At 41.6% G+C, this 23753-nt stretch overlaps 2 protein-coding genes across 6 annotated transcripts in view; one reads left to right on the top strand and one right to left on the bottom strand.

The window, feature by feature from the left end:
* The window catches only part of tm9sf1 (transmembrane 9 superfamily member 1), a 60094-nt gene extending 40033 nt beyond the window's left edge, over positions 1 to 20061 (bottom strand). For 2 of the 3 annotated variants that reach the window (XM_061805755.1, XM_061805756.1), the window contains exons 1-2: positions 19591 to 20060; positions 6184 to 6395 (exon numbers count right to left, since the gene is read on the bottom strand). In XM_061805755.1, the coding sequence (XP_061661739.1) occupies positions 6184 to 6395; positions 19591 to 19735 (357 nt within the window). In that variant the 5' untranslated portion in view covers positions 19736 to 20060. Of the gene's footprint in view, positions 1 to 6183; positions 6396 to 19590 lie in introns of all 3 variants that reach the window. The other variant, XM_061805757.1, reaches the window with a different exon arrangement.
* A 462-nt stretch (positions 20062 to 20523) lies between these two features.
* Positions 20524 to 23753, top strand: part of fen1 (flap structure-specific endonuclease 1) — a 38046-nt gene continuing 34816 nt past the window's right edge. The window contains exons 1-3 of one of the 3 annotated variants that reach the window (XM_061805767.1): positions 20524 to 20676; positions 20941 to 21057; positions 21217 to 21319. In XM_061805767.1, coding sequence (XP_061661751.1) covers positions 20976 to 21057; positions 21217 to 21319 — 185 coding nt within the window. In that variant the 5' untranslated portion in view covers positions 20524 to 20676; positions 20941 to 20975. Of the gene's footprint in view, positions 20782 to 20940; positions 21058 to 21216; positions 21320 to 23753 lie in introns of all 3 variants that reach the window. The other 2 variants (XM_061805769.1, XM_061805768.1) reach the window with 2 other exon arrangements.

Here is a 23753-nt window from a genome sequence, read left to right as displayed (position 1 = left end):
GGCTTGTTGAACGTACAAACGGAACATTCAAAGCTAGATTCATAAAGACAATGAGGGAAACAAAAAGACAATGGCCTGACTGTGTTTCAATTGTTGCAACGGCAATGAGGATAGTGCCAGTCGAAGGAAAAACATTATCTTTTTCTTCTTTTCCTTTCGGCTTGTCCCGTTAGGGGTCGCCACAGCATGTCATCTTTTTCTATCTTAGCCGATCTCCTGCATCTTCCTCTCTCACCCCAACTGCCCTCAAGTCTTCCTCACCACATCCATAAACCTTCTCTTTGGTCTTCCTCTCGCTCTTTTTCCTGGCAGTTCCATCCTCAGCACCATTCCACCAATATACTCACTCTCCCGCCTCTGAACATATCCAAACCTGCTGATGGGCCTAGCAACGCCAGTCCCTCTGGGTAGGATCTCCACAACGTACACACCAGTGTACCAACGAAAGACCACAGTTGGAGAGAGGGTTTTCCGTGGCAAACACAGCCCTCTCAGGAAGATGGAGCAGACTACCGGCCAGAGGCTGACGCAGTCCTGTCAACCAAATATGCTGTTTACATTCTTACAGGGGGTGTGCCTAATGGCAGGTGGTGCACAACCTCACGGCAAGGAAAGCATCAACACCAAACAGTTGCCCAGTCGTAGACTATTGTCTACGTCCATCCTGGGAAACCTTCGGCTCCTGATGGACACAACGGGGATGATAATTAATGTAACTTCCCTTTCTCAAGAACTTTCCATTACCATCCCCCTGGACCAATTACAGTCCCGACAGACATGGTTTAGCAAGATCTCAGTGGTTCCTGACTATTCGGGGCAGATTTACAAGAGTAATATACTGAAGTAACTAAAATGAATCAGTGGCGAGATTATTGGTTTTATCTAATGAGTGCCCATGATGAAGATGATACAAAATGGTTGACTTGGTCGAATTACATCACTTCTATTGATGGTGATTCTTGGTCAAATCCACATAGGAATCAGGGAGCGTCAACTTGGCACGGCCAAATATCTATCAAAGTGACAAGGTCTGATGAACCCACCATAACATTTGTATTACAGCCAATGTCATCCCTACCAAATAAAGACAGAGAGAACTGTACTATGCTCACGCTATGGGCATGGTACGGGGCAGGGGGCCATCCACGTGTCCCAATTAAATTGTGCTACAATTGGCAGCCACCCATCCATAGTGGCCAGTCAAAGCAAGAACATCTAAACGCTGTTGTCACCTCCCAATTGGAAAAAATAAGGAAAAAAAAAGTGTGTGGTGTTAAAACTCACTTTAAAGGAGAAGATATTGAAACTGTTCAGAGAAGACACAGGTGTTGGGATCAACGATAATCTCTTCCACGAACGAGTGGTGGCAGTAGCTAAATCGTTAAAGAAAGATTGTGTTGTGTGCATGAAACCACGTGCTGCTTTGGAAGTTGTGGAGGCAGTTCCATCTGAGTCTGTTCTTATTAAGACCCAGGGTCTGCTCGGCACCTCTTTTTGTTTAGCATACCCTACTCATTTTCCTATGGTGCAAGGAGAGACCAGACTGATGATGTTTCACCCTCTGACCTCCAGGAACTTCACGTGCTTTAAACGAGATAAGTCTGGACAGACTAAGTGCACTGACATGGTAACATCAAGTTCACTATGTGCGCCACTACTGAGACTTTTCCAATAAATCTCACCAAGTTTGTTTGGCGGTCTCAGTTGTTGTGGTATTGAGGAGGAGGGACTTTGTAAGTTAAATTGTCTCTCTATTGGTCAAGAACTTGTGTGTATTTTACTGGAGTCCAGCAAACAACTTCTTTTGTTGTGAATGATTTGTTAACACTTAACACTACACGCAGGACGAAAAGAGATTTGAGTAGTGCTAATTTTAAGCCTCCAATTACACACAACACCCCAGTTTATTTTGATGCAATTGTCCAACCTCAAAATAATGCAGACAAAGATAAATTGTTAGATGAAACGAAAGCAGCATTCACAAAGCTGCCTTTCATAATTGACCTTTTCTCTATAACCACATATAAGCACACTGAACTAATCAATTATCTGAATCATAAAGTTAACACGTTAAATTTCACAGAAGCATTGTTCACGCATACAGCTTCACAATTGCATGCCACTTCACTTGTGGTTTTGCAGAATAGGCAGGCATTAGACATGATATTGGCGGAAAAAAGAGGGGTTTGTCGAATGTTTTAATCTGGTGAGTGTTGTACCTTTATCCCTCTAAAAACATTGTCTTATGGTTCATTAACTGAAACCCTTACACTGCTCAGGGCTTATAGGGAGAAAACTCAGTATGGAAGGTCTCGAACCATATGCCTTTTTGCAATGGCTACAGAATGTGTTTAGAGATTGGGAAAGCATAGCTGCTGCTATAGCCGCAATTATCATTTGTATTTTATTATTGTCTAGTTTTTGTATCGCTTGTGGTATTCCCCTGTGCAAAGTCTGTACTGCGAAGGTGATGGATGTTGAGATGAAAGTAGCTGCTCAAGATACTGTAGCCATCTCTGAATATCAACAAATGTATGTGGACTCTGATAATGACGATGATTCTACTATTATGTAAACTTTTTTTGATGACTTCACAGAAAAGCAATGCAGTTGTGAATGTTTGATGTTTCCAGGTTTACCTTGTATATTTGGGCAAATACAACTTTAATTAGTTGATGTTTGTATTGAATATCGTTGGTATTGAAAATCTAATATAATAAACATGATCATGAATAATAAAATAATAATGAAATAAATAATACAAAAAATACATGTGGAAAAAAAAAAAGGACCCATGCGTTTTTTCACCACAAAACATGATTTTGACGTATACAGCTTTATGTAACTCCCGCCATGAAAATCCTCTCGAGGGATTTTTTTCGAGAAGAAGCAGGAAGTGATGTACATGGCACGGCCGCCCTCAAGTGGACTTGTTTGTTTCTATTAGTTTTACATCCGGGAAGGTAGCTTGTTGTTCCTTCATGTTAGCCAAAATGCCAGCTTGTTGCATTGTTGGATATTACTTGAACACTCTGGAGGATGGATTTACCCTTCATAAATCTGCAAGAGACCCGTTTGGTCGTGAAAAATAGATTGCACAGGGGCAATGGATAAGAGCTGCATGGTTTCCAAATGACAGGTAGGTGTGTGTATACACCTACAAAAAAAACAAACACAAAAAACAACCGTTGAGGGGGGCGTAATCCATAAATGAGGGTTGTTAAATGTGTCGATGTGCACATCGGAAGGCTTCTGTGCAGCAGTTGCTGAAGGACGGTCTTCGCAGGCCTTGTGGATCACTACCGACCTTGTCAACAAGGCCGAGCCTTGTCGGTCGGGCTGGCTCGTCGCCTTGGTGGGTCATGTCCGCCGCAGAAGAGGGTGTTTATCACCGCTGCACGGAGGTTTGTTGACAAATGGGTAGTAGATCCATCGCTTGGCAGTTCATGGGTTCTTTTTCTTTGGGAATTAGCGCTTGACCTCTTTTAATAGCAAAGACAGGTGATCGTGCACCAGCTGGGATAATGAAGACAGTCTCAAACAAAATCCGCGCTAATGTTTGAAACATGTCAAACATGCCTATGTTCACGTGCCATCCCCACAAATCCAGTTTGAATTTAAATCCAGCTTCTTGCAACTTGAAGACTGTTGTCATTTTCCCTTGAAGTGACAGATTGGATTCATTCACCAGACTGAGTATGTCGCACAAGTAAGCGAGTTTTACAACCCATTCCTCGTCACTAAAATGTGTTTCCAGTGGTACGGTACCAGTCCATGGCCCAGTGGTTGGGGACCACTGCTGCAGACTATCGCATGATTCGTACCATTAAACCGCTCCCTGCAACGTTGGTGGTCGCTGAGGAATAAAACTCAGACGTGGGAGAAGTTTGGTGAGGACACAGAACAATTCCCACGGCACTACAAAGAAATTCAAGGAAATAAGGTCTAATTAGGGGTGCTGGAGAGGAGGGTCCATTGGGAAGTCGAAACTCAGATTCAGCAGGAGCAATGTGGTTATTGTCCTGGCTGTGGAAGAGTGGACCAGCTCTAAACTTTTGGCAGAGTCCTCAAAGGTGCATGGGAGTTCATGCAACCAGTCTCCATGTGTTTTGTGGGCTTGGAGAAGGCGTTTGACCGTGTCCCTTGGGAAGTCTTGTGTGGGGAGCTCCAGGAGTATGGACTACCAAACACCCTGATACTGACTGTTCAGTCCCTGTATGACTGGTGTCATAGTTGGGTCCGCATTGCTGGCAGTAATTTGTAATAATTTCCAGCAAGGGTTGGACTTTGCTTAGTCAGCGATTCTGTTCATAACTTGTATGGACATGTGCTGAATAGATGGAAAGAATACTTTGAGAATATGATGAATGAAGAAAATGAGAAAGAAGAAAGAATAGAAGAGGCAAGTGTGATGGACCAGGAAGTGGCAATAATTAGTCAGGGAGAAGTTAGAAAGACACTAAAGAAGATGAAAAATGGAAAAGCATATGGTCTTGATGACGTATTTGTAATCCGTAAGAGAACTCTGTCGCTTAATAGATTTAACATAAGCATCAGTTAAGTAATAATACAATTGTTACCACTTATTTCTGTGTGTATCTGCAGAGCCAGAAACACCCCCCCAAAAAACATTTGCAATTTATAGCAAAGTGCCTTCAAGTTATAAGTCAGTAAAGAAAATGCTACAAAACATGAAAGCTGTTGTTTTTGTCCATCTGAATGTAAACACGGCGAGTAGCGCCATTGCCTTCATAGTCATGACCACCGGTCTTTTCATTTTATAATTTCTCAAGGGGGGAGAAACAACTGACAGCCCTGTCAACAGAATGGGAAAAGTAAATTACTCCAACAAAGAAACAAATGTGAATGCTTTTTGAGACTGTAGCACTCCACCCTGTGAAGGAAGAACAGGACAAGATCGGACAGGACAAGGACAGGAGAAGAAGCACGCAAGACAAGGATTGAAATGTGGTGGGACTGACAAGGTCAATTATTGAAGTCAATGGAACGGGAGGATACATAACCAAATCGTGTATCCATGTTGTTACAATAAGTGCAGTGCAACGCATTGAAAGAATCGCAGGGGTGTGTGTGCCTATGGACACATGTAAGTGAATTCACATCATTGTGCATACAAAAAGACTGACAAAAATATCCTATAAATTGATGTGCATGCAACATGGAGGCAAAGGACCCCACCTAATCAATGAAGAAAACCCCAACCCCAGGACAACAAGAAGCCCCCGACAACCTGCAGGGCCCACAATGGGGCTGGTCCCAGCCCAGTCCAAGGATTGGAGAATATCCCTTATTTGTTAGGAAAGCAGGGCGAATTGGGCCACCTCATAGAACGATTAGGGTGCGAACCCAGGGAGTGGCCACAGGCCATGAGCAGCCCCACGTCAAGGAGCCTTGGTCTGGCATGGCACTCAGACCAAGAAATAGCACAGATATGCTGGAACCCGATCCGACACCCGCACCCTCCCAACCCTGTGTCAGCACCCCAGGAACCCTTTGACATGGATATTTACCAAGATCCAATTAGTGAGAAAGTGAAAAAAAAACCCGCTACACAGAATAGGTCCGGTCTATCAACCAGAGGGGGCTGTCATTCTTTAAATATGATAATCACTGTGCTGCGCTAACCTAAATACTAAATTTCATTGTAAGATGACCAAGTGTATTTGTTTAAGCCAAAAACATCTTATATGAGAATTTATTTGTCATGTCCCTGCCTTCCAGTCCTGGCTGGGCACAGCCCACTGATTGGGAGCCACACACCTGCGCCTCGTACGATCCGATGAACCCCAGTGTGTATATATAGGTCCCTGGGGATGACTGGTCCTTCACCAGATCGTTGCCTTTGATGCCTCGTTCCCGCACTCCCGTTTGCCTGACGGCTACCTTCTGTGTACTGACCCTCGTTTGTCCCATGACCACCCTTGTAAGCCTGCCGCTACTGGTACTTCTGTTCGTTTGGGCTGACTTGCTGGTAACTGACGTCGAAACAAATAAAGACCTCCTCTGTACTGCCTGCTTGCCTCTTGAGTCGTGCATTTGGGTCCGCCCTCGAGCCTCGTTCGTGACATTATTGAGGTTTTATTGGCCTCTCAATGTATACGTCCGTCTCATTCTTTGTACTACCACAGCCCATAACAACCCAGTGAGTGACAAGAGACTGACCTTATCTGGCCTGCAAACCGGCAAGGTGTAGAAGTGATATGTCTCCTGAGGGTTATGATAAGGCCCGACTTTGTTGACATAGACCATCACGTTCTCCCCCTGCTTGTAGCCCAGCGACACGTCTGTAAGGAAGCACAGGACCAAGACGCGAAGCAGGCTCATTGTCCTCTGGCGGTTGCTTGGCAAGTGTCCTCTTCCGCTGTGCATAACTCCTGGTGCAGACAAAAAAAGTTAAGTGATCAATTTTCTAAATCGCTTAGTTATTAAAGGACGCAGACACAGTTTGGCGGTATTGTCTTGAGAAAAATACACAGCAGAGAGACCATTAAACTAGCCTGACATCTAATTTGGCAGTATGGTGGCGTGACTGATTAGTGTCTGCCTCACAGTTCTGAGGACCGGTTCAGATCAATTCAAATCCATCGTGATGGGATGATATGTGCCGAGGCTCGTGTCGAATAATGGGAAGTGTGTTTCCACGAAGCGTGTAACGAGGGGCGTGTTCTATGGCGAAACCTGGAAATTATGATGTGTGGAGCTTTACTGGCCAGCTGGACTACGTGACTGCTTCAGGAAATTGTTTGATGGGCATTGCATATACAATACAGACTATGTATATAGTGCCTGCAAAATGCAATGGTGATCGTCTCATCTAACATTTTGTGGATTTCAAGCTGTTGTTAGAGCTGTCGTGTGTGCAACTGCAATCATTTTTTAAATATTGTTTGGGAAGATTTTGATTATGTGTGACAGTGTGTTCAAACCTGTTGAACAACTACAGGAAGCATTTGACCTCTGCAATTACAAACAAAGGCTCCTGTACCAAATATTAATTGTTTTTCTCAGGTGTTCAGGTGCTTATTTGCAGCTGTATCACACAAATAAATCTTTAAAGAATCATGCATTGTGATTTCTGGAGTTTTCTTTTTGGATTATCTCTGTTGGCGCAGCCATCTCGCGTGGAATAACTTTCGTTATTTTATCTTTTCTACGGAGGAAGAAACACGCTGCTCACTTCAGTTACCATGGAACCGGAAAGAGGAAGAACTTTATTGACACACACATTTACACAGAACAGAGCAGTGACGTATGAGATCACATGTCAACACCCCCACTTGATCTCGTGCCATACACACTGTTTGACTTATCTTTTACACAATTTATATGCTTACATACATTTTCATATATTATTACGCCTGTAGTTCTACACACCAAACAGATATTTCACAAATTTCTCCATTTTGAACTTCAAAATCAATACCTAAGAAATGTTTGATTTTCCCCAGGTCCTTAATTTTGAACTCCACAGCCAGTGTTTTCTTGATATCTGACAGTAAATCTTCATTAGTTGCAGTTGGAGAGAATGTTTCCTTGTAATCTACTCCCATAACTTGGTTATAACCTTCAGCAACATATCTTGCTTTGGAGGTCTTTGTCTCTTTGTGCATTAGTTTTGATGGCGTGGACCCCCCCCCACTGCATGTTTACCTTCTGGTAGACGAGTCAATGTGAATGTATCATTATCCTCTTTCATAGCTTTAGTCCAAGCGTCTGAGTTGGGTGAACTAATAGCTTCTTTGAAAGTTTGGGGTACATCGTACATTCTGTAACAATAGTCCATATTATGATATAATAATATTAATATCTGTCACTTATTTAAGATACATAATCAGAGAGGTACAACAGTGGTTTCCTATCTCTTTTAGGGTATTGAGAGTCAATCTCCTCCTTCAATCTGAATATGTTGGTCATCAGATGTTTCTGTCTGAGCAATTTCTCTGTCTTTTTCACTCTGGCCTGTCATATCCGTACAAGACATGGAAGACTCATCTCTCTTTGTATCAACATCATTATCGCAGGTTATTGTGTGATCGGTCTGGATTTCATGTTCAACAACATTCTTTGTAACAAACTTGACCAGTCTATGCTTCATGACCTTCTTTGTGTCTGGGTAATAGACTAGATATGATCAACTATTTTTGTCGTATCCCACAAAAATTCCCTTATCACATCACGAGTCTAATTTCTTTTTGTCATGTCTGTATGCAAAGCATGTCAAGCCAAATATTCTCATCCTGGAAAGGTTAGTTTCTTTCCTTTTAACATAAAGAAAGGGGTTTGTTTCATCCTCTCATTGCATATTTCTGCAGCAGTCATTCCAGCGTACGTCCACAACTCTTTTGGTAGGTTGTTTTCTATGAGTATGCACCTTGCCATGTCAAATAAGGTTCCCCAATTTCTCTCTGTAATGCCATTTTGAAAAGGCGAATATGGTGCTGTTTTTGTTCAGCACATTTTTCCTGTGAATTCTGTCCCGTTGTCAGTTCTAAAACATTTTCACACTTCCATAAGGAGCAATATCAGCAAAAAATCTGTCGCTTTTAGCTTTCAGAAAATACACAAATATAGTACTTGAAAAGTCGTCAGTAAATGCTATCGTGTATCTGAATCTATCTTTAGTAACTGGATCAACAGGGCCAGCTTTATCGGCAAGGACTAGCTCATGTGCTGATTTTGCGCATGGATCTGGCTCCCTATTCCTGGTTTGAACAAATTTTCCTTGTCTGCAGATACCCCAACCCAGTTTGGATTCATCCACTTTACCCTTAATCTGCTTCCCCTCTACAACCTTTTATAATTTACAAACATCTTCATAATTACAGTGTCCCAGGATTCTGTGCCATGTCTGGATATCGTTACAACTGTCATCAGTCACATCATTTACAGTATTCAAATAATAGAGTCTGTTGTACTTTTTAATGTCAAACCTGGTCCCTTTTGTGAATGAGTTCACTGCGACCTCCTCTGAAGTCGACTGAACCTGCATTGGTCTCTACCACCGGTTACCGACATCTCGCCTGGCCCCATGACCTGTTTGCGCAGCCATCTCGCGTGGAATAACTTTCATTATATTATCTTTTCGACGGAGGAAGAATGCTGCTCTCTTCATTTACCATGGAACCGGAAAGAGGAAGAACTTTATTGACGCACACATTTACACAGAACAGTGCAGTGACGTATGAGATCACATGTCAACAATCTCGCTCACAGTGGACGTGCACCTGGGATGGAGAATTCGGACTACTCCATGGTTTCTCGGTGGGGGGCTTGCAATGTAGCAGGGTGTTCGGATACTTATTGTTTTCACTGTATGGGATTAGCTGACCATGTAACAAATGAAGACATACTTTCAGTTGATGTGTTAATAAAAATGCCACAACAAAGCTTAACAGCAGAACTAAAAATATGGTAAAATAAAGATGCTACATTACAAAATGGGATTTACGTTAGCACAGATATAAAACCCATTCTACCAAAAAATCTTTTTCAAGTGGGCGGAAATATTGAGCATTGGGAAGTCTCATGTCTTAACAGGGAGAATGGTAGCACTGGTACAAAGGCATTACACGACCTATGGATTTAACTTGAATGCAAAAATTTTTGTAGTTTGTTTGACCTGTGCTCGACATAATCCACAAGGGAATGTCCGTCCAAAACGTGGTCAGTTTCCTCAGGCTACATATCAATTTCAGAAAATGCACATGGATTTCATTGAACTAAACAAAGATGGACACATATACTACAAGCACGACATGTCTCATACCATAGAAAAAACTATTTGGGAGACCATAGAAATTATCAATATTTTCCACACAATGAGAGATAGACGAATGAAAAAAAAAATAAAAAACTTAAGTGGAAAGGTCCCTTTCAGGTGTTTTTAACAACCACAACAACTTTAAAAATAGGAAAAAGGGATACTTGAATTCATTTGTCGATTATAAGAAGGTTATTGATTTTGAAACCATTGTTAACACTAAAAAACAATGTTTTTATTGGCCACTTCTAAGATAGCTGTGTTCATTCCTACTGCCAAGGTCGCTATAGTCCGGTTACACAGGGGGTAGTGGTTTTTAGAACACTTCCGTCTCAACCTGGTGAAGAAAACAACCCGACCGAGTCATTTATGGGAGTGAGACTGCTGTCGTAATGGTGACTAAAGAGTTAAATATTGCTGTTTTCATTTTTGAGTTCGAGTGGTACCTGTGGGAACCACCAAGGTCCCAGAAAAACAAATTGGATAACTAGATACAAAAAACTGAATTTGAGTTAATTAAAATGACACAGTAGATCTGCATTCTTGTGACAATAAATCAGGCCATGGAGTTGCAAGTGTTACAATGTATGTACCCTCGAATAGAACTAGGGCTTATGTGTCTTCCGAAAATGTTATATTCCTTGTGTAGATTTGTGCAGGTCACAAACTACAATAAGTTGCCTTTGAATTAGTTGAAAGGTTTTTAGGGAGTGACTGCTTATTTAAACACTAAATTAAATGTAGAAAAATAGATTCAAATTACAACAGGCATTTCCGGACAAAATATTAATTGGCTCCTTACAGGAAAAAAAGCAGAAAAAAAATTGTTCAAAAAAACTGTGGTGTTTACACTAATCCACAGATAATACCAGTGCTATTAATTGATAAGGAATGCAAACAAAAAAAAAAGAGGGGGGGGTTCTGTGTATCCATTAACTTCTTTTGATAAACAAAAAAAAACACATTCTTTTCTGAATGATTGTGTCACCAGGAAATTTCACATGCATCAAATTGATAGGAACTGGAAACAAATTGGGAAATTTATCATGTGTGTTTAATGTGTAAAACCATTTTTGTGCCATTGTCACGGTGGTGTGGCAGTCTTTTTGATTTTTTTATGCCGGATGCCCTTCCTGACGCAACCCTTCTGCATTTATTCGGAGAGAGAGCTGGAGCCTATCCCATCCAACTTTGGGCGGAGGCAGACTACACCCCGAACTGGTTGCCAGCCAGTCGCAGGTCAGATGTCAACACCATCACTGAGCGGGAATGGATCCCATCCATGCTGCCTGCACTCAAAACGGCCCTCTGACGGAAACCCAAACTACAACGTAGCCCACGAGAGAAATGAGTTTGACACCCAAGCACTACACCATCAGATTGAAAAAAAAAAAAAAAAAAAACAACAAGTTACTGTGCTTTAATAACTTTATTATTGTATTTTTATGAATTAAAATATACTGTACATGCAGTTTTTCTTGAACACTGGGATAGACTGAGGATAGCATAAAGAAACAGGTGGATACACTTTACACACTGTAAAAAGGTAATCTCAGATGAGTTACCCAAAGGGAAGGTGAGCAAAATCCAGCATAAGGTGGGTGCAGATTTATAGTGTCTGAAAAAACCTGAAGGCTGGTGAAGATTTAAAAGACATCTGATTCCTTTAGGGGTGACTTAGTCGACATGACTTCAAAATGGATAAATAATATGACAGCTGTAATGATACTTTTGTTCAAATTGTACCAATGGGCACCTGTAAAGCTGATAAAAACACATAACAGAACCTATAATTATACTTTGTCAACTGTGCCTACCACATATAAGACGAAGAGAGTTTACCTCATTTCAAATAACAGTGATAAACAACTATGCGGCAGTCATGTGTGCCTCACAATTGGGCTAAATAATATGATAACATGTTGGGCTGCAACATTAACAGCCGTAATGATATTTTTGTTCATATGCTACTTTGGACACCTGTAAAGCTGACAAAAATATATAACAGAACCAATAATTATACTCAGTCAACCATGCCTACCGCACATAAGATAAAGACGCGGAACCTAAATTCTAATAACATTGGTAAACAACTATGTGGCAGTGACCGAGGCATGAGGAGAGGACTCCATGTGTGCCTCCCAATGAATCAGTTCAGCACTTTTTCAATTCCTTGGCAGAGTCTAATTCCTGGGGATTCCATCTTTGGACTTATGCTAAATGAAACCCCCACTTTCTTCTCACCATTTGCCAATTTAATGCTACCTTAAACCCGAATGCCATACAAAAGAGTATGTATACTATGGAGGGAGTTGAAGTATTTTAACCGAAAAAGCGTGAGGAACATATATTTAATTATATTTGGGGCAGTGACAGGTATTTTAAAAATGGGAAACAACTGGTTGTTATTAATGTAGAATGGAGCTAACATAGTAAACTGGAGTTGCATCACCTGCATGGGCCCTAGGCCACTACTACATTTCAGAAATCCCAACACAGTGTACCCTGGAGGTAATGACTAAAACAACTCCTAACACCACTTGTCAGTGTCAATAGTGTTTATCCAACAACTAAAGCAGTAAATGATAAACTGATATTTTCTATATCTTATATCTTAATGTTAATCTTAATCTCCTGTGTTAGCTTTACAGGGAGAGGTGGTAAGGTGGGAAGTCTCACCAAAACATGGTGTCATGATATCCATCGGCAAACTCCACCCCCCGCTCCCATGCAGCGATGTGTTGGTCAAAAGTTGTATGACACACATAAATGCATCAGGAACACGTGCACTGGTATAACTGCTCTTATCTGTGACTGTGTTTCCATCCACAGCTGAAGATATACAAATGGCCCCATCCATCTTTGGACCTCCCTCTGTTTCTCCTGAAAGCGAAGGTCCTCTTGGAATGATGGAGATCCAACATACATTGATGCAACTGCCATCCCATGAGGCATACCAGATGTCGGTCTATAAGTTGGCTAACCAGATTGCTGCAGGATGGGAATACATTTTATGGATAACCCCAAATAAAAGGTAACTATACGGAAGCAGGCTTTATTGCCATAAGAGAATAACTAGCTTCAACCTCACTCATGGCGTTCCAGAACCGCATAGCGGTCGACATGCTCCTGGCCGAGAAGGGTGGCGTCTGCTCAATGTTCAGTGACCAGTGTTGTACGTTTATTCCAAATAACAGAGCACCTGATGAGTCACTCACAAGGGCCATTCAAGGCCTCTGCACCCTGAACCACAAGATGAAGGAGCACTCTGGTGTGAACACATCAGCCTGGTCTAAGAGGTGGAAAAGAAAAAAAAAATATTTGGCAAATCTAAAAACTTTATGTTCTCTGTTCTAGTTTGTCTAGCTGTGTTTGCATCTATTCTTTCATTGTGCGGATGCTGTATTCCCTACATAAGGGCATCACTTAGACTTATATAAGCACTGCTATTGCCCAGACAAATTCAAAATGGTCAGAAATATATCCACTATTGGCACAACAGGGTAAGGACAATGATATTGTTGACCGTGATGATGATGTTATGACTTCTCTTCTAGACCTGTCCTTTGATGCAGAACTTTACAAGGGATTAGTGCTATATTTTCCTCCGAGTGTAACTTTGCTCTGCTCCAATTAAAAAAACTGTTTGTCTGCAATGAAGAATGCTTTGTTCTGCTCCAATTAAGTAACTGTCCTTACCTGCAATGAAGAATGCTTCGCTCTGCTCTAGATAACGTGGTAGCAAATGTTGGATAAACATTGGGGAAATGTAGGAATAATTGTGAATCTAATTATCATGCATCTGCTTCCAATAAAGAAATGCTTTGCCCGGCTATAGATAACATGACAGCTGCCTCATGGAGGTAGCATAAGAACAAAAACATCTACCTCATCAGAACTGTTACAACCAGGAGCACCTGTTGTCTGTTAAAGAAATTATGACCACACATGTACTTAGCAATCTTCCACACACCTACACGCACGCACACACACTAACACACACACACAGACACACACACGAACAAACAAGTACACTTTGTTTCCAACTATGTTTTGCTTGCCAGTCTCCTTTTTGTAACATCCATGTAAATAAGGGGCGTTTTGAAACTAAATCAATAGAGGTCCTGAGGAGAGGATAATCAGAGTGCAGTGGTGAATTGTATGAGACAGTTCGTCTCCTCTCTCCTCACAAGCTGTCAAACTTGAACTGGTGTCTATGCTTCCTTTTTTGTCCCGTTTAATGAATGTCTAATGGGTAAACCTGATAACAATAATAACACATCTCTGCTCATGCATTAGACAGGAAGGAGATATAAAACTGGAGCAAGATTACTTTGGGTACTAAATTACACAGTGTATAGAAAACATTAGGTTACACTTTAAATACCGCATTACTCAATGTGATCATTGAGGATTTTCGGCCCTTCATTAATGTGGCGGTAAAAGGGTTCAGAAAATTTGTTACAGCTTTGAACTGTACCTATGCTCTCCCCACGAAGAAGGTGTGTATGTGAGCACATGATGCTTGTTTTTTTTTCTCATTTCCCCATACTAGCAATTCCAATAGCATTATCTTCTTCTTCCCTTTTAGGCATTGAAAACTACAGTGGATGATAACTATAAGATGGGCAAAAACAAAAACAAAACAAAAAGATGGTGTCAAAGGCTTTTGCAGTTAGCTGAACAGTGTATATGTGGCCATCCATAAACACAGACTCATGTCTGGCTGTAATCAGCCATTTTATTGATGAACATATATCATTGCACAGTTTTTGTTTTGGTATTGAACATTTCCCCGAAACGCATACTGCTGAAAATCTTGTTCGAGTAAAAACTGCACTCATGTCTGACAGGAGCATCACTGCCCAAATTACCATAATTTCTTGTATATAATGCACAAAATCTTCCCAAAATATTGTCAAAAAGTCAATAGAGCACATTATATTTCGGTATAGATTAAACAAAGAAAATAACAGTATAGTAGTATACAGGTACATAGAGTGGTAAAAAAAAGCATACATTTACATGTCAATATGATATTTGATGTCTTATGTTCCACATTTATATGTGTTACGGTATTGTGCGCCACAACCCTGAGCTCTCTGCCTGCTTATGGGAGTTTGGCATTTCACGGTTGTTAGTGTAGCATATTTGTTGCTACTGTACCAAACATTAGAAACGGCTGCCCATGAGTTTGATTTGACTTCAACTAAGACAATAAATGTCGACTACAAGAGCTAGTTATGCAGCCGTTTTTCAAAGAAACGTGCCATCACTCCTGCTGAAGTGGGCAACTCGGAAGCATTGTGAGAGTTCAAAACAAGAGCGCTATGGCGTCAGACTGTTATCAAAACAATGAGAGCTCAAACAACATAGAAATGAGTGTAATCGGTACGTTTGGAAAAAAAAAAAAGGAAGGCACACAATTAAAATGGTTGTTCTTTAAAATGTGCCGACAATGCTTGTTTCAATGTAATTTGAGCTCTCATTGTTTTGGTCGCAACCTGATGCTATAGAAGAGCTGCTACAAATTGTAGCTGAATGGAGGGGAAGAGGCTGGGCTGTTAGCACTGTGGAGGTGACAATAATGAGGAAGGAAGGAAAAATAATTGCTGCCATCGGCAATGAACAACGCCGCCGCCGATGGATGAACATCGCCGCCTCTATAACTCATAACCCTCACTCTGTCTGGGATGCTAAGAAATTTTTCATCTAGTTCCTTCCAGAATCTCTTTCAATTCCAGGTCGCACCCTACCCGTCATAGTCCCAACAAGTCCCTGTATTCAGTCATAGGCTCTGTGCATTCCTCTTCTTCTTTTGCCGACAAATCCGCTTTCCTCCTCTTTTTTTGTCTCTGACCCAGAAGTAGCTGAATTTCCAGCGATGTCGTGCAGGTTAATGGTGCCGGGGGCGGGCATTGTTACCAATATGGTTTGGTATTTTGCTGAACACTAAAATCTGTTTGGGAAAGTTTTACAGCGGATGCCCTTCCTGAAGCAACCCTCTGCATTTATCCGGGCTTAGGACCTGCCAACAGCTTGCACTGGCTTGTGCCCCGATAGGACTGCATTGAGTACATCATTACAGCAATTAAAATGGGCCGGATTTCCACGCGCAACAACGTTTTTTGACATATGCGTGGTAAGGCTACACACACAACAGAGAAGTGCTGCATGGAGCAACGCGTAGGGCGACTACAGGAGTATAATGTGGCCTGAAGTCCTCAATCTTAAAATTTCAGTAATACCAAGTTGTTCCTCTCGATAGTTACTGTACATTCGGGATGACTAGCCGCTACTTTTTTCTGGCAATGTGACCCCGCTGGCATATTTACCGATGTGGTGACAACCCATCCATCCGCTTGTCCTCGTCGGGTCGTGAGGGCAGTAGCTTCAGCAGGGATAGCCAGACTTCACTATCCCCAGCCACTTCTTCCAGCTCTTCCGGAGGGATCCTGAGAAGTTCCCAGGCCGGCTGAGACACAGTCTCTCCAGCATGTCTTGGGTCTCTTTCGAGTGGGACGTGCTCGGAAAACCTCACCAGGGCTCCCTCCTCTCCACGACGGACCGATACAAAGTCTGCATCACTACCGACGCTGCACCGATCCGCCTGTCAATCTCATTCTTCCTTCACTTGTGAACAAGACCCTAAGATATTCGAACTCCTCCACTTGGGGCAGGATCTCATCCCAGACCTGGAGAGGGCCTGCCACACTTGTCGGACTGAGGACCTCGATCTCATATTTTGAGGTGCTGATTGTCATTCCAGCCGCTCCACACATGGCTGTAAACCGCTCCAGTGAGTGTTGGAGATCATGGCTTGATGAAGCCAACAGAACCACATCATCTACAAAGAGCAGAGATGCAATGCTGAAGCCAACAAACTGGACCCCCTCTGTGCCTAGAAATTCTATTCATAAAAGTTATGAACAAAATCCAAGATAAAGGGCACCCTTGACGAGAACAATTCTCACTGGAAATGAGTCCGACTTTTTGTCAGTAATGCGGGCCAATCTCTGACACCAGCCGTATAGGGACCGAACAACCCTTATCAGGGGGTTCGGCAACTCTTTCTCCTGAAGGACCCCCCACAGGACTCCCCAAAGGAGATGGTCAAACGCATTCTCCAAGTCTACAAAACACATGTAGACTGGTTGGCCAAACCCTCGAGGATCCTGTCGAGGGTGTAGAGCTGGTCCACTATTCCACGGCCAAGACTTCGGCTTCTTCGTGGGAAGGCATGTCGGTGGAATTGAGGAGGTCTTGGAAGTATTCTCCCCGCTGACCCACATAGTCCCAAGTTGAGGTCAGCACCACCCTATCCCCATTGGACACAATGTTGACGGTGGACTGCTTCCCCCTCTGCCAGATGGTGGACCAGAATTTCCTTGAAGCAGTCTTGAAGTTGTTCTCCATGGCCTCACTGAACTCCTCCCATGGCCTGGGTTTTGCCTCAGAAACCACCAAAACTGCATTCCACTTGACCAGTTACATGCCTCGGGATCCCACAGGCCAGAAATTCCCAATCGGACTCCTTCTTCAGCTTGATGGCATTCCTCACTGTTGGGTGTCCACCAATCTGTTTGGGGGGTTACCCCAATAGTGGTTTCAGTAAACATGAGGAGGGAGAATTAAAAAAATGACTTTTCTTTTATTTTTGAGCCATTTTACTTCCACGTTACAGTCGCCGATGTATGCAAATGCATTCATGCATTTATTTTTATTGTGTGTATATCTTAAAATGTACCGGTGTGTAAGGATGATATCTGTGCTGAGGATAAAAACCGCTATACAAAGTGAGTGTATCTTATTAACTGGTGAGTGCTAACATGCGAAAAATACGGTATGTTTGAGTGAAGCTTAAAACTGAATTATTGTCAGTGTTAAATACTGTACATAGTTCTCGCAGGTACAATGTTCAAGATAAGTTTGTGGTTTTTAATATTTGAGTTTAATTAAACGTCTTCTTTACAAATGGCAAGATGTAATGGCAATTTAAGTGGTGATATTTGTAGTTCTAAAAAAAGCGCTTTAAACAAAACTTCATAAAAGGAGTGTATAAAAGTTACACTGTAATTTGGAAGAGAGGAGATGGGGTTATATATATATATATATATATATATATATATATATATATATAAATTTTTATCTAGGCACTCCGGTTTCCTCCTACATCCCCAAAACATGCAACATTAATTGGACACTCTAAATTGCTATTAGGTGTGATTGTGAGTGCGGCTGTTTTTCTCTATGTGGCCTGCAATTGGCTGGCAGCCAGTTCAGGGTGCCTGTTGCCCGTTGACAACTGGGATAGGCTCCAGCACTCATGCAACCCTTGTGAGGGTAAGCAGCTCAGAAAATGGCTGGATGGATGGAATGAATTAAGTTCTGCTTGCCCCATCACTATTTCAAGCAAAGGTTGTGAATTCAGTTTGGCATTTTTTGTTATTGTAATGTTTTATGTTGTTGGTTGGTATGGTTTGATTTGAAATAAACTTGTACTTTGGGATGAAATGAGTGCAAACTTTCAATTAACTAAACAGACAGATTTATGAATGATACCTCTAATTGCCCCAAATTTCCCTGAACCATTACATCTTGTTTTTTCTATTGAGGATCACAGTCAATCAGTCAAACAGAACAAAATTTCTAGAGGGGTGAACAAGATAAACGAAGAGAAAGCGGCAAACCTTAAACAGAATAAGAAAAAAACCCTCATTCCATTCTATAACTAAGAAACAAATAAGGATGTTATGTGTAGCAGTAGCACTACACCTTGTGAAGGAAGAACATGAAAAGGATAGGTTAAGAAGCACACTAGACAAGGATCGTGAACATGGCTATAAACCTGGAATGTGGTGAGACTGACAGTGAATGATAGGTCTATAGAACAAGAATATAAGTGGTGTAATACTGTACACATACATTCCTGATGTATATAGAATTGTTTATTGTAATAACTGAGCAGTCCCACACCCAAAGAAAGAAACCAATGGGTGTGTGTCTACGGACACATTCAAGTGAATACATGCTATAGTGAATGCAAAAAGACTGTCAGAAATGTCCTCTAAATACTGTGTCAGTAATAAGGAGGTGATGGACCTCCTCCGATTAATCGAGGATGGAAACCAGGACCAGGGGGCCACCCAAGAGCAACCCTGTGGACAGGACATTCCACGCTGAGTAACCCGGGGTGGTGTGCCCACACTCCCGAAGCTCCCCAACAACCGCAGGGACCCAATGCCACCCCCCGCCACCCTCAGGAGGACAGGAAGCCCCCCAAAACATGCAGGTCCTGCGATGCGGTCAATCCCAGGCCAAGAACAAGAGAAAAACCCAGGGAGCCCCCACGCCAAGCAGTCATCCAGCCCAGGTGGGCCGGGCTCAGGAGCATCACCATGTAACTAAGTGTAAGACTTACCTACCTCGTTACTATGACTGCCAGGTCCCCGACAAGCAGTCATTGGCCCTACCCATGAATCAGTGCTGAGTGGTGTTGTGCATTTAAATGTCAACTCACATCGAGACTCCTGAAAGCAACGGTTACATTTTTGCATTTGCTCAAAACTGCTTTTAATCATCTGCATTTACAAAGGACCTAAGGCAGGAGTTATAATGTAGTAGGCCTGTAGAACCTCATTTTCAGTCACTTCACTAATTTCATTTTTGGGGTGGGGAGGTGAGAGGGAGTAGTTAACTAGGACTGTTTAACAAAAGGTCATACCCAAAAGTGAAAGCTGATGAGTTTCTAGCACTGTTCTTACTGGTTTGTCATTGAGTTCATAGTGTGACTCATATGGCCCACAAACCTTTTTCTCCGTCGGAATCCTCCAACCTCGGGCCCGGTAGTCTCTCGGAACACGTCGACGCCGAAGCTCGGTGAATAGAATTATCAGCGAAACATTTAAGGAATTCCCGACGAATTGTGTTGAAGCATAAACGGGAACTGACCATTTACGTCCAAACGCTTTAAGTTGCAAACAGCGCCTCAAGCGCGCAACGACTTGAGATGCGTGCAACTCCAAATCACCTCAGAAAAGAAATAGAGCAAACGCTTACTTCAGTGTTCCGGAGTGGGCGGAGAAATAAAAAAATAATAATAACGCCTCTGTTTTACTTCACTCCTTTATAACATGTATGCAAACACGCTTGTGGAAGGTATGGAAAAAAAAACGACCCATTGTGGATATATAGTAGCAATTGCTCTTATTCAAAATGTGTGTGAGCTGCCAAAGACCAAGAACTGTTTGGCGGATTTCCTTGTTGGTCAAATGACCAATCAAACACAGTCTTGTTACAACAAGTCATGTAAATGCACACGAACGCATCGATACTGTTGACATAAATATGAGCGACCGGTAGCTCTGAGACCTCCTTCAGGCTGCGTGCCAACGTCGATGCCAGCTAGTGGGGCATACTCTGAGCGCATTCTTTTTGTATGTACGTCAAGTAAAGAGAAATAACAAGAATGGCAACTACATTAATTGCACTTAGTTGCACACAATGTCGTAGAATCCCAACTGAGGAACTGGAAACAACGCTCTTCCTATTTATAGATATTATTATTATTTTGTCAAGAGGATAGAGTTGACGGGGTTTCGCGTTGATAAGTCAGTAACTCTCATTACATTTGCTGAGGGATGACAAGTCATGCGGAATTCCAACAGTCATGGTTCGCCTTTTATAGGAATTGTGCCCCTACAAACGTGGCCATTGCGTAGGCACGTTGCTAAGGCCTGCTACTTTAGCGGCCTTGATTAACTATTTTCCCATTATATCTGTGAGGTTATTAAGATCGACAAGTAGATTGCTCATGCCTGCTACTTCCTCTCCCACGAAATGAACACCCATCTTGGCGGGAGTCGACTCGCGGCGCTTGCGGATACTTGTGTTTGGTGAGCAGTCCAATCTTACGTTGTAATGTGTATCCGTTGTTGATGTCTTCGCGTTTCGCTCTACTTTAATAAAACGCCATTTAGTTCTGGAGCTCACAGAAAAAGGTGTGCGTTTAATTCAGTTCAAATCTGGGAACCTTATATTTTTGTAAATGTGCGTGCTTATAGCTCTTAGCTTAGCTTTGACTAGCTGGAATCAAAATTGACAACAAAGTACATCATAACAGTAATCCCCCTAATTGTTTTGATTGTTTTTTTTTACAGCCTCGGAATTTTGAATTGAGCGCTGCACGACCACAATGGGGATTCATGGACTCGCCAAACTCATTGCTGACCACGCTCCTAGTGCCATAAAAGAGCAAGACATCAAGAATTACTTTGGTAATGGATGAAATATTTTGTATATCAATACCTTGTGATGAAGACTGCTTGGGATCCGTTAAATATTCACTACTTATGATGGGTATTCAACGCCTTTGATCTGCAGTGAACTACAAAAAAGGGGGAGTAAAATCTGTGGCCATATTTTTTTTCCCCCAGGCCGAAAAATTGCTATAGATGCCTCCATGTGCATTTACCAGTTCCTGATTGCTGTGCGACAGGATGGTAACGTGCTCCAGAATGAGGATGGAGAGACAACCAGGTACAGTTCCCTGTATGCATCATAAAAAGGCTTCATGTGAGCAAAGGCTAGGTGATTCATTAACGCCACTAATTTAAAAAGTAGGTAACTTTAGCAGAATATATTTCCAAAGTGTTTTCTGTTGCGTTTTTTTTTTCATCTCCACTACGAAAGACAAAATCCTTGTATATCTTGTAACACACTTATTCAGTAAAGCTGATTCCGTTTCTGTTTTTGCACTCCAAAGTTCCGGACTCGAACATATTCCGATTTGCATAACCACTACCCAAACTGTCACCAAAAAAAAAACCCAACAACATAAAAATACCAAATTTCTCTTGTCTTTTCACACTTATTTGTGGTTTGGCAATTTTTTTTCATTTTGCCTGTTAAAATAATAATACTTGTATATACCAGAAATGAAACAATTTTAATCTTACCAATGGATAAGAATGAATAAACATGAATACATTTATTCCCTCAAACACAGAAATACAAATTCGATTTTTAAATGCACAAAAAAAACTTTAAAACAGTTCACATTTGAATACAGTGAACACCAATAACATGCAGTGGGTATAGAAAGTATTCCAGCCCCCTTACATTTTTCAATCTGTAATATTGCAGCCAAATATTTGCTAGAATCTTTTAATGGGTATGGAAAGTCTTCAAAGCAACTTTTGTTGATATTGTACAGTTTCTTAAGCTAAATTTGAATCTAAAATTAGATATGAAGGAAACATTTGTATTTATCAGTTATGGGCAAAAATTGATCGCACGTTGACAAATTCCCCGGAAAAACCCAAACGCAGCGGAAATTCCCGAGAGGATGCGTGACGTCACACTGAGAACATCAAACGTGGCTGCACTATAAGAACGTACAGGTACGAAAACGACGATGAATTTTCCGATAATTCGAGCAAGGGTCTCATGAAGACGGTAAAAAATACGAAGTATATAAAGGCGTTAAAGGTTATCAATTTAAGACAGGTGGACAACAAAAGTTCAAATGAAGACAAAGCCATGAAGATCCCAATCCAGCACAAGGCAGGAGTCAGACCCGTGGAGGAAAACACATTTCATGTTGGAAACACTGACCGGTGGGCATTTATGAAGTTCTTTTTTTTTTTTTTAAATTTGGTTGTAAACTGATAAATAGAAATGGCTTCGCTATTAAGAATAGATATATGAAGGTTTTGGTATTCTTTTAAAATTATGCAAAGGCCCTATATTTCTTCTGAATATTTTGACACTAAGTAGCCAAAGTCCAAGTTGGTATATTTTCACAAATAAGGATTTTAAGGATCGAAATCTGTTTAAAAAAAGTTGTTGTTAATTTGAGAGAAATAGCCGGTCATAACTTGCTTCACCATAAATATATTTTCATCCGATATACTGATGCCAAATCTTGGGACTTCTTCTGAGAGCCATACCCAGAACCGCTCATCCACATTCACAATTTTTCCAAGATGTCCTGAGCAAACCCACTAAATTATATGGAAATCTGTAAACTGGTATCGCGAGGTTATGTTTGGGCACTAAATGTTTAAAATAGGTATGTAAATGGGATGGATGGTTCTGTGTACAGGACTGATATGGGTCTTTGACCTGTAGAAGTTTGTGAACGTGAACAGATTTTTAAAAAGTTTTATTATATCCACTGTTGTGCATGTACAGTGAAGAAAATGAGTATTTGAACACCCTGCTATATTCCAAGTTCTCTCACTTGGAAATCATGGAGGGGTCTGAAATTTTCATCGTAGGTGCATGTCCATTGTGAGAGAGATAATCTAAAAAGAAAAATCCAGAAATAATGATGTACGATTTTTAAAATGATTTATTTATATGATACAGCTGCAAATAAGTATTTGAACACCTGGGGGGAAAAAAGTTAATATTTGCTACAGTAGCCTTTGTTTGCAATTACAGAGGTCAAACATTTCCTGTTGTTGTTCACCAAGTTTGCACACACTACAGGAGGGATTTTGGCCCACTCCTCCACACAGATCTTCTCTAGATCAGACGGGTTTCTGGGCTGTTGCTGAGAAACATGGAGTTTCAGTTCCCTCCAAAGATTTTCAATTGGGTATAGGTCTGGAGAGTGGCTAAGCCACGCCAGAACCTTGATATGCTTCTTGCGGAGCCACTCCTTGGTTTTTTTGGCTGTGTGCTTCAGGTCATTGTCATCTTGAAAGACCCAGCCATGACCTATCTTCATTGCTCTAACTGAGGGAAAGAGGTACCCCAAAATCTCACAATACATGGCCGCGGTCATCCTCTCCTTAATACAGTGCAGTCGTCCTGTCCCATGTGCAGAAAAACACCCTCAAAGCATGATGCTACCAATACTATGCTCCACAGTAGAGATGGTGTTCTTGGGATGGAACTCATCGTTCATCTTCCTACAAAAACGGTTTGTGGAATTATGACCAAAAAGTTCCATTTTGGTCTCATC

This window comes from Syngnathoides biaculeatus, chromosome 19 (assembly GCF_019802595.1).
Source record: "Syngnathoides biaculeatus isolate LvHL_M chromosome 19, ASM1980259v1, whole genome shotgun sequence".
Taxonomy (NCBI): domain Eukaryota; kingdom Metazoa; phylum Chordata; class Actinopteri; order Syngnathiformes; family Syngnathidae; genus Syngnathoides; species Syngnathoides biaculeatus.
Note: the sequence above shows the minus strand (reverse complement) of the source record. Positions and strands in the feature narration are given on the sequence as shown.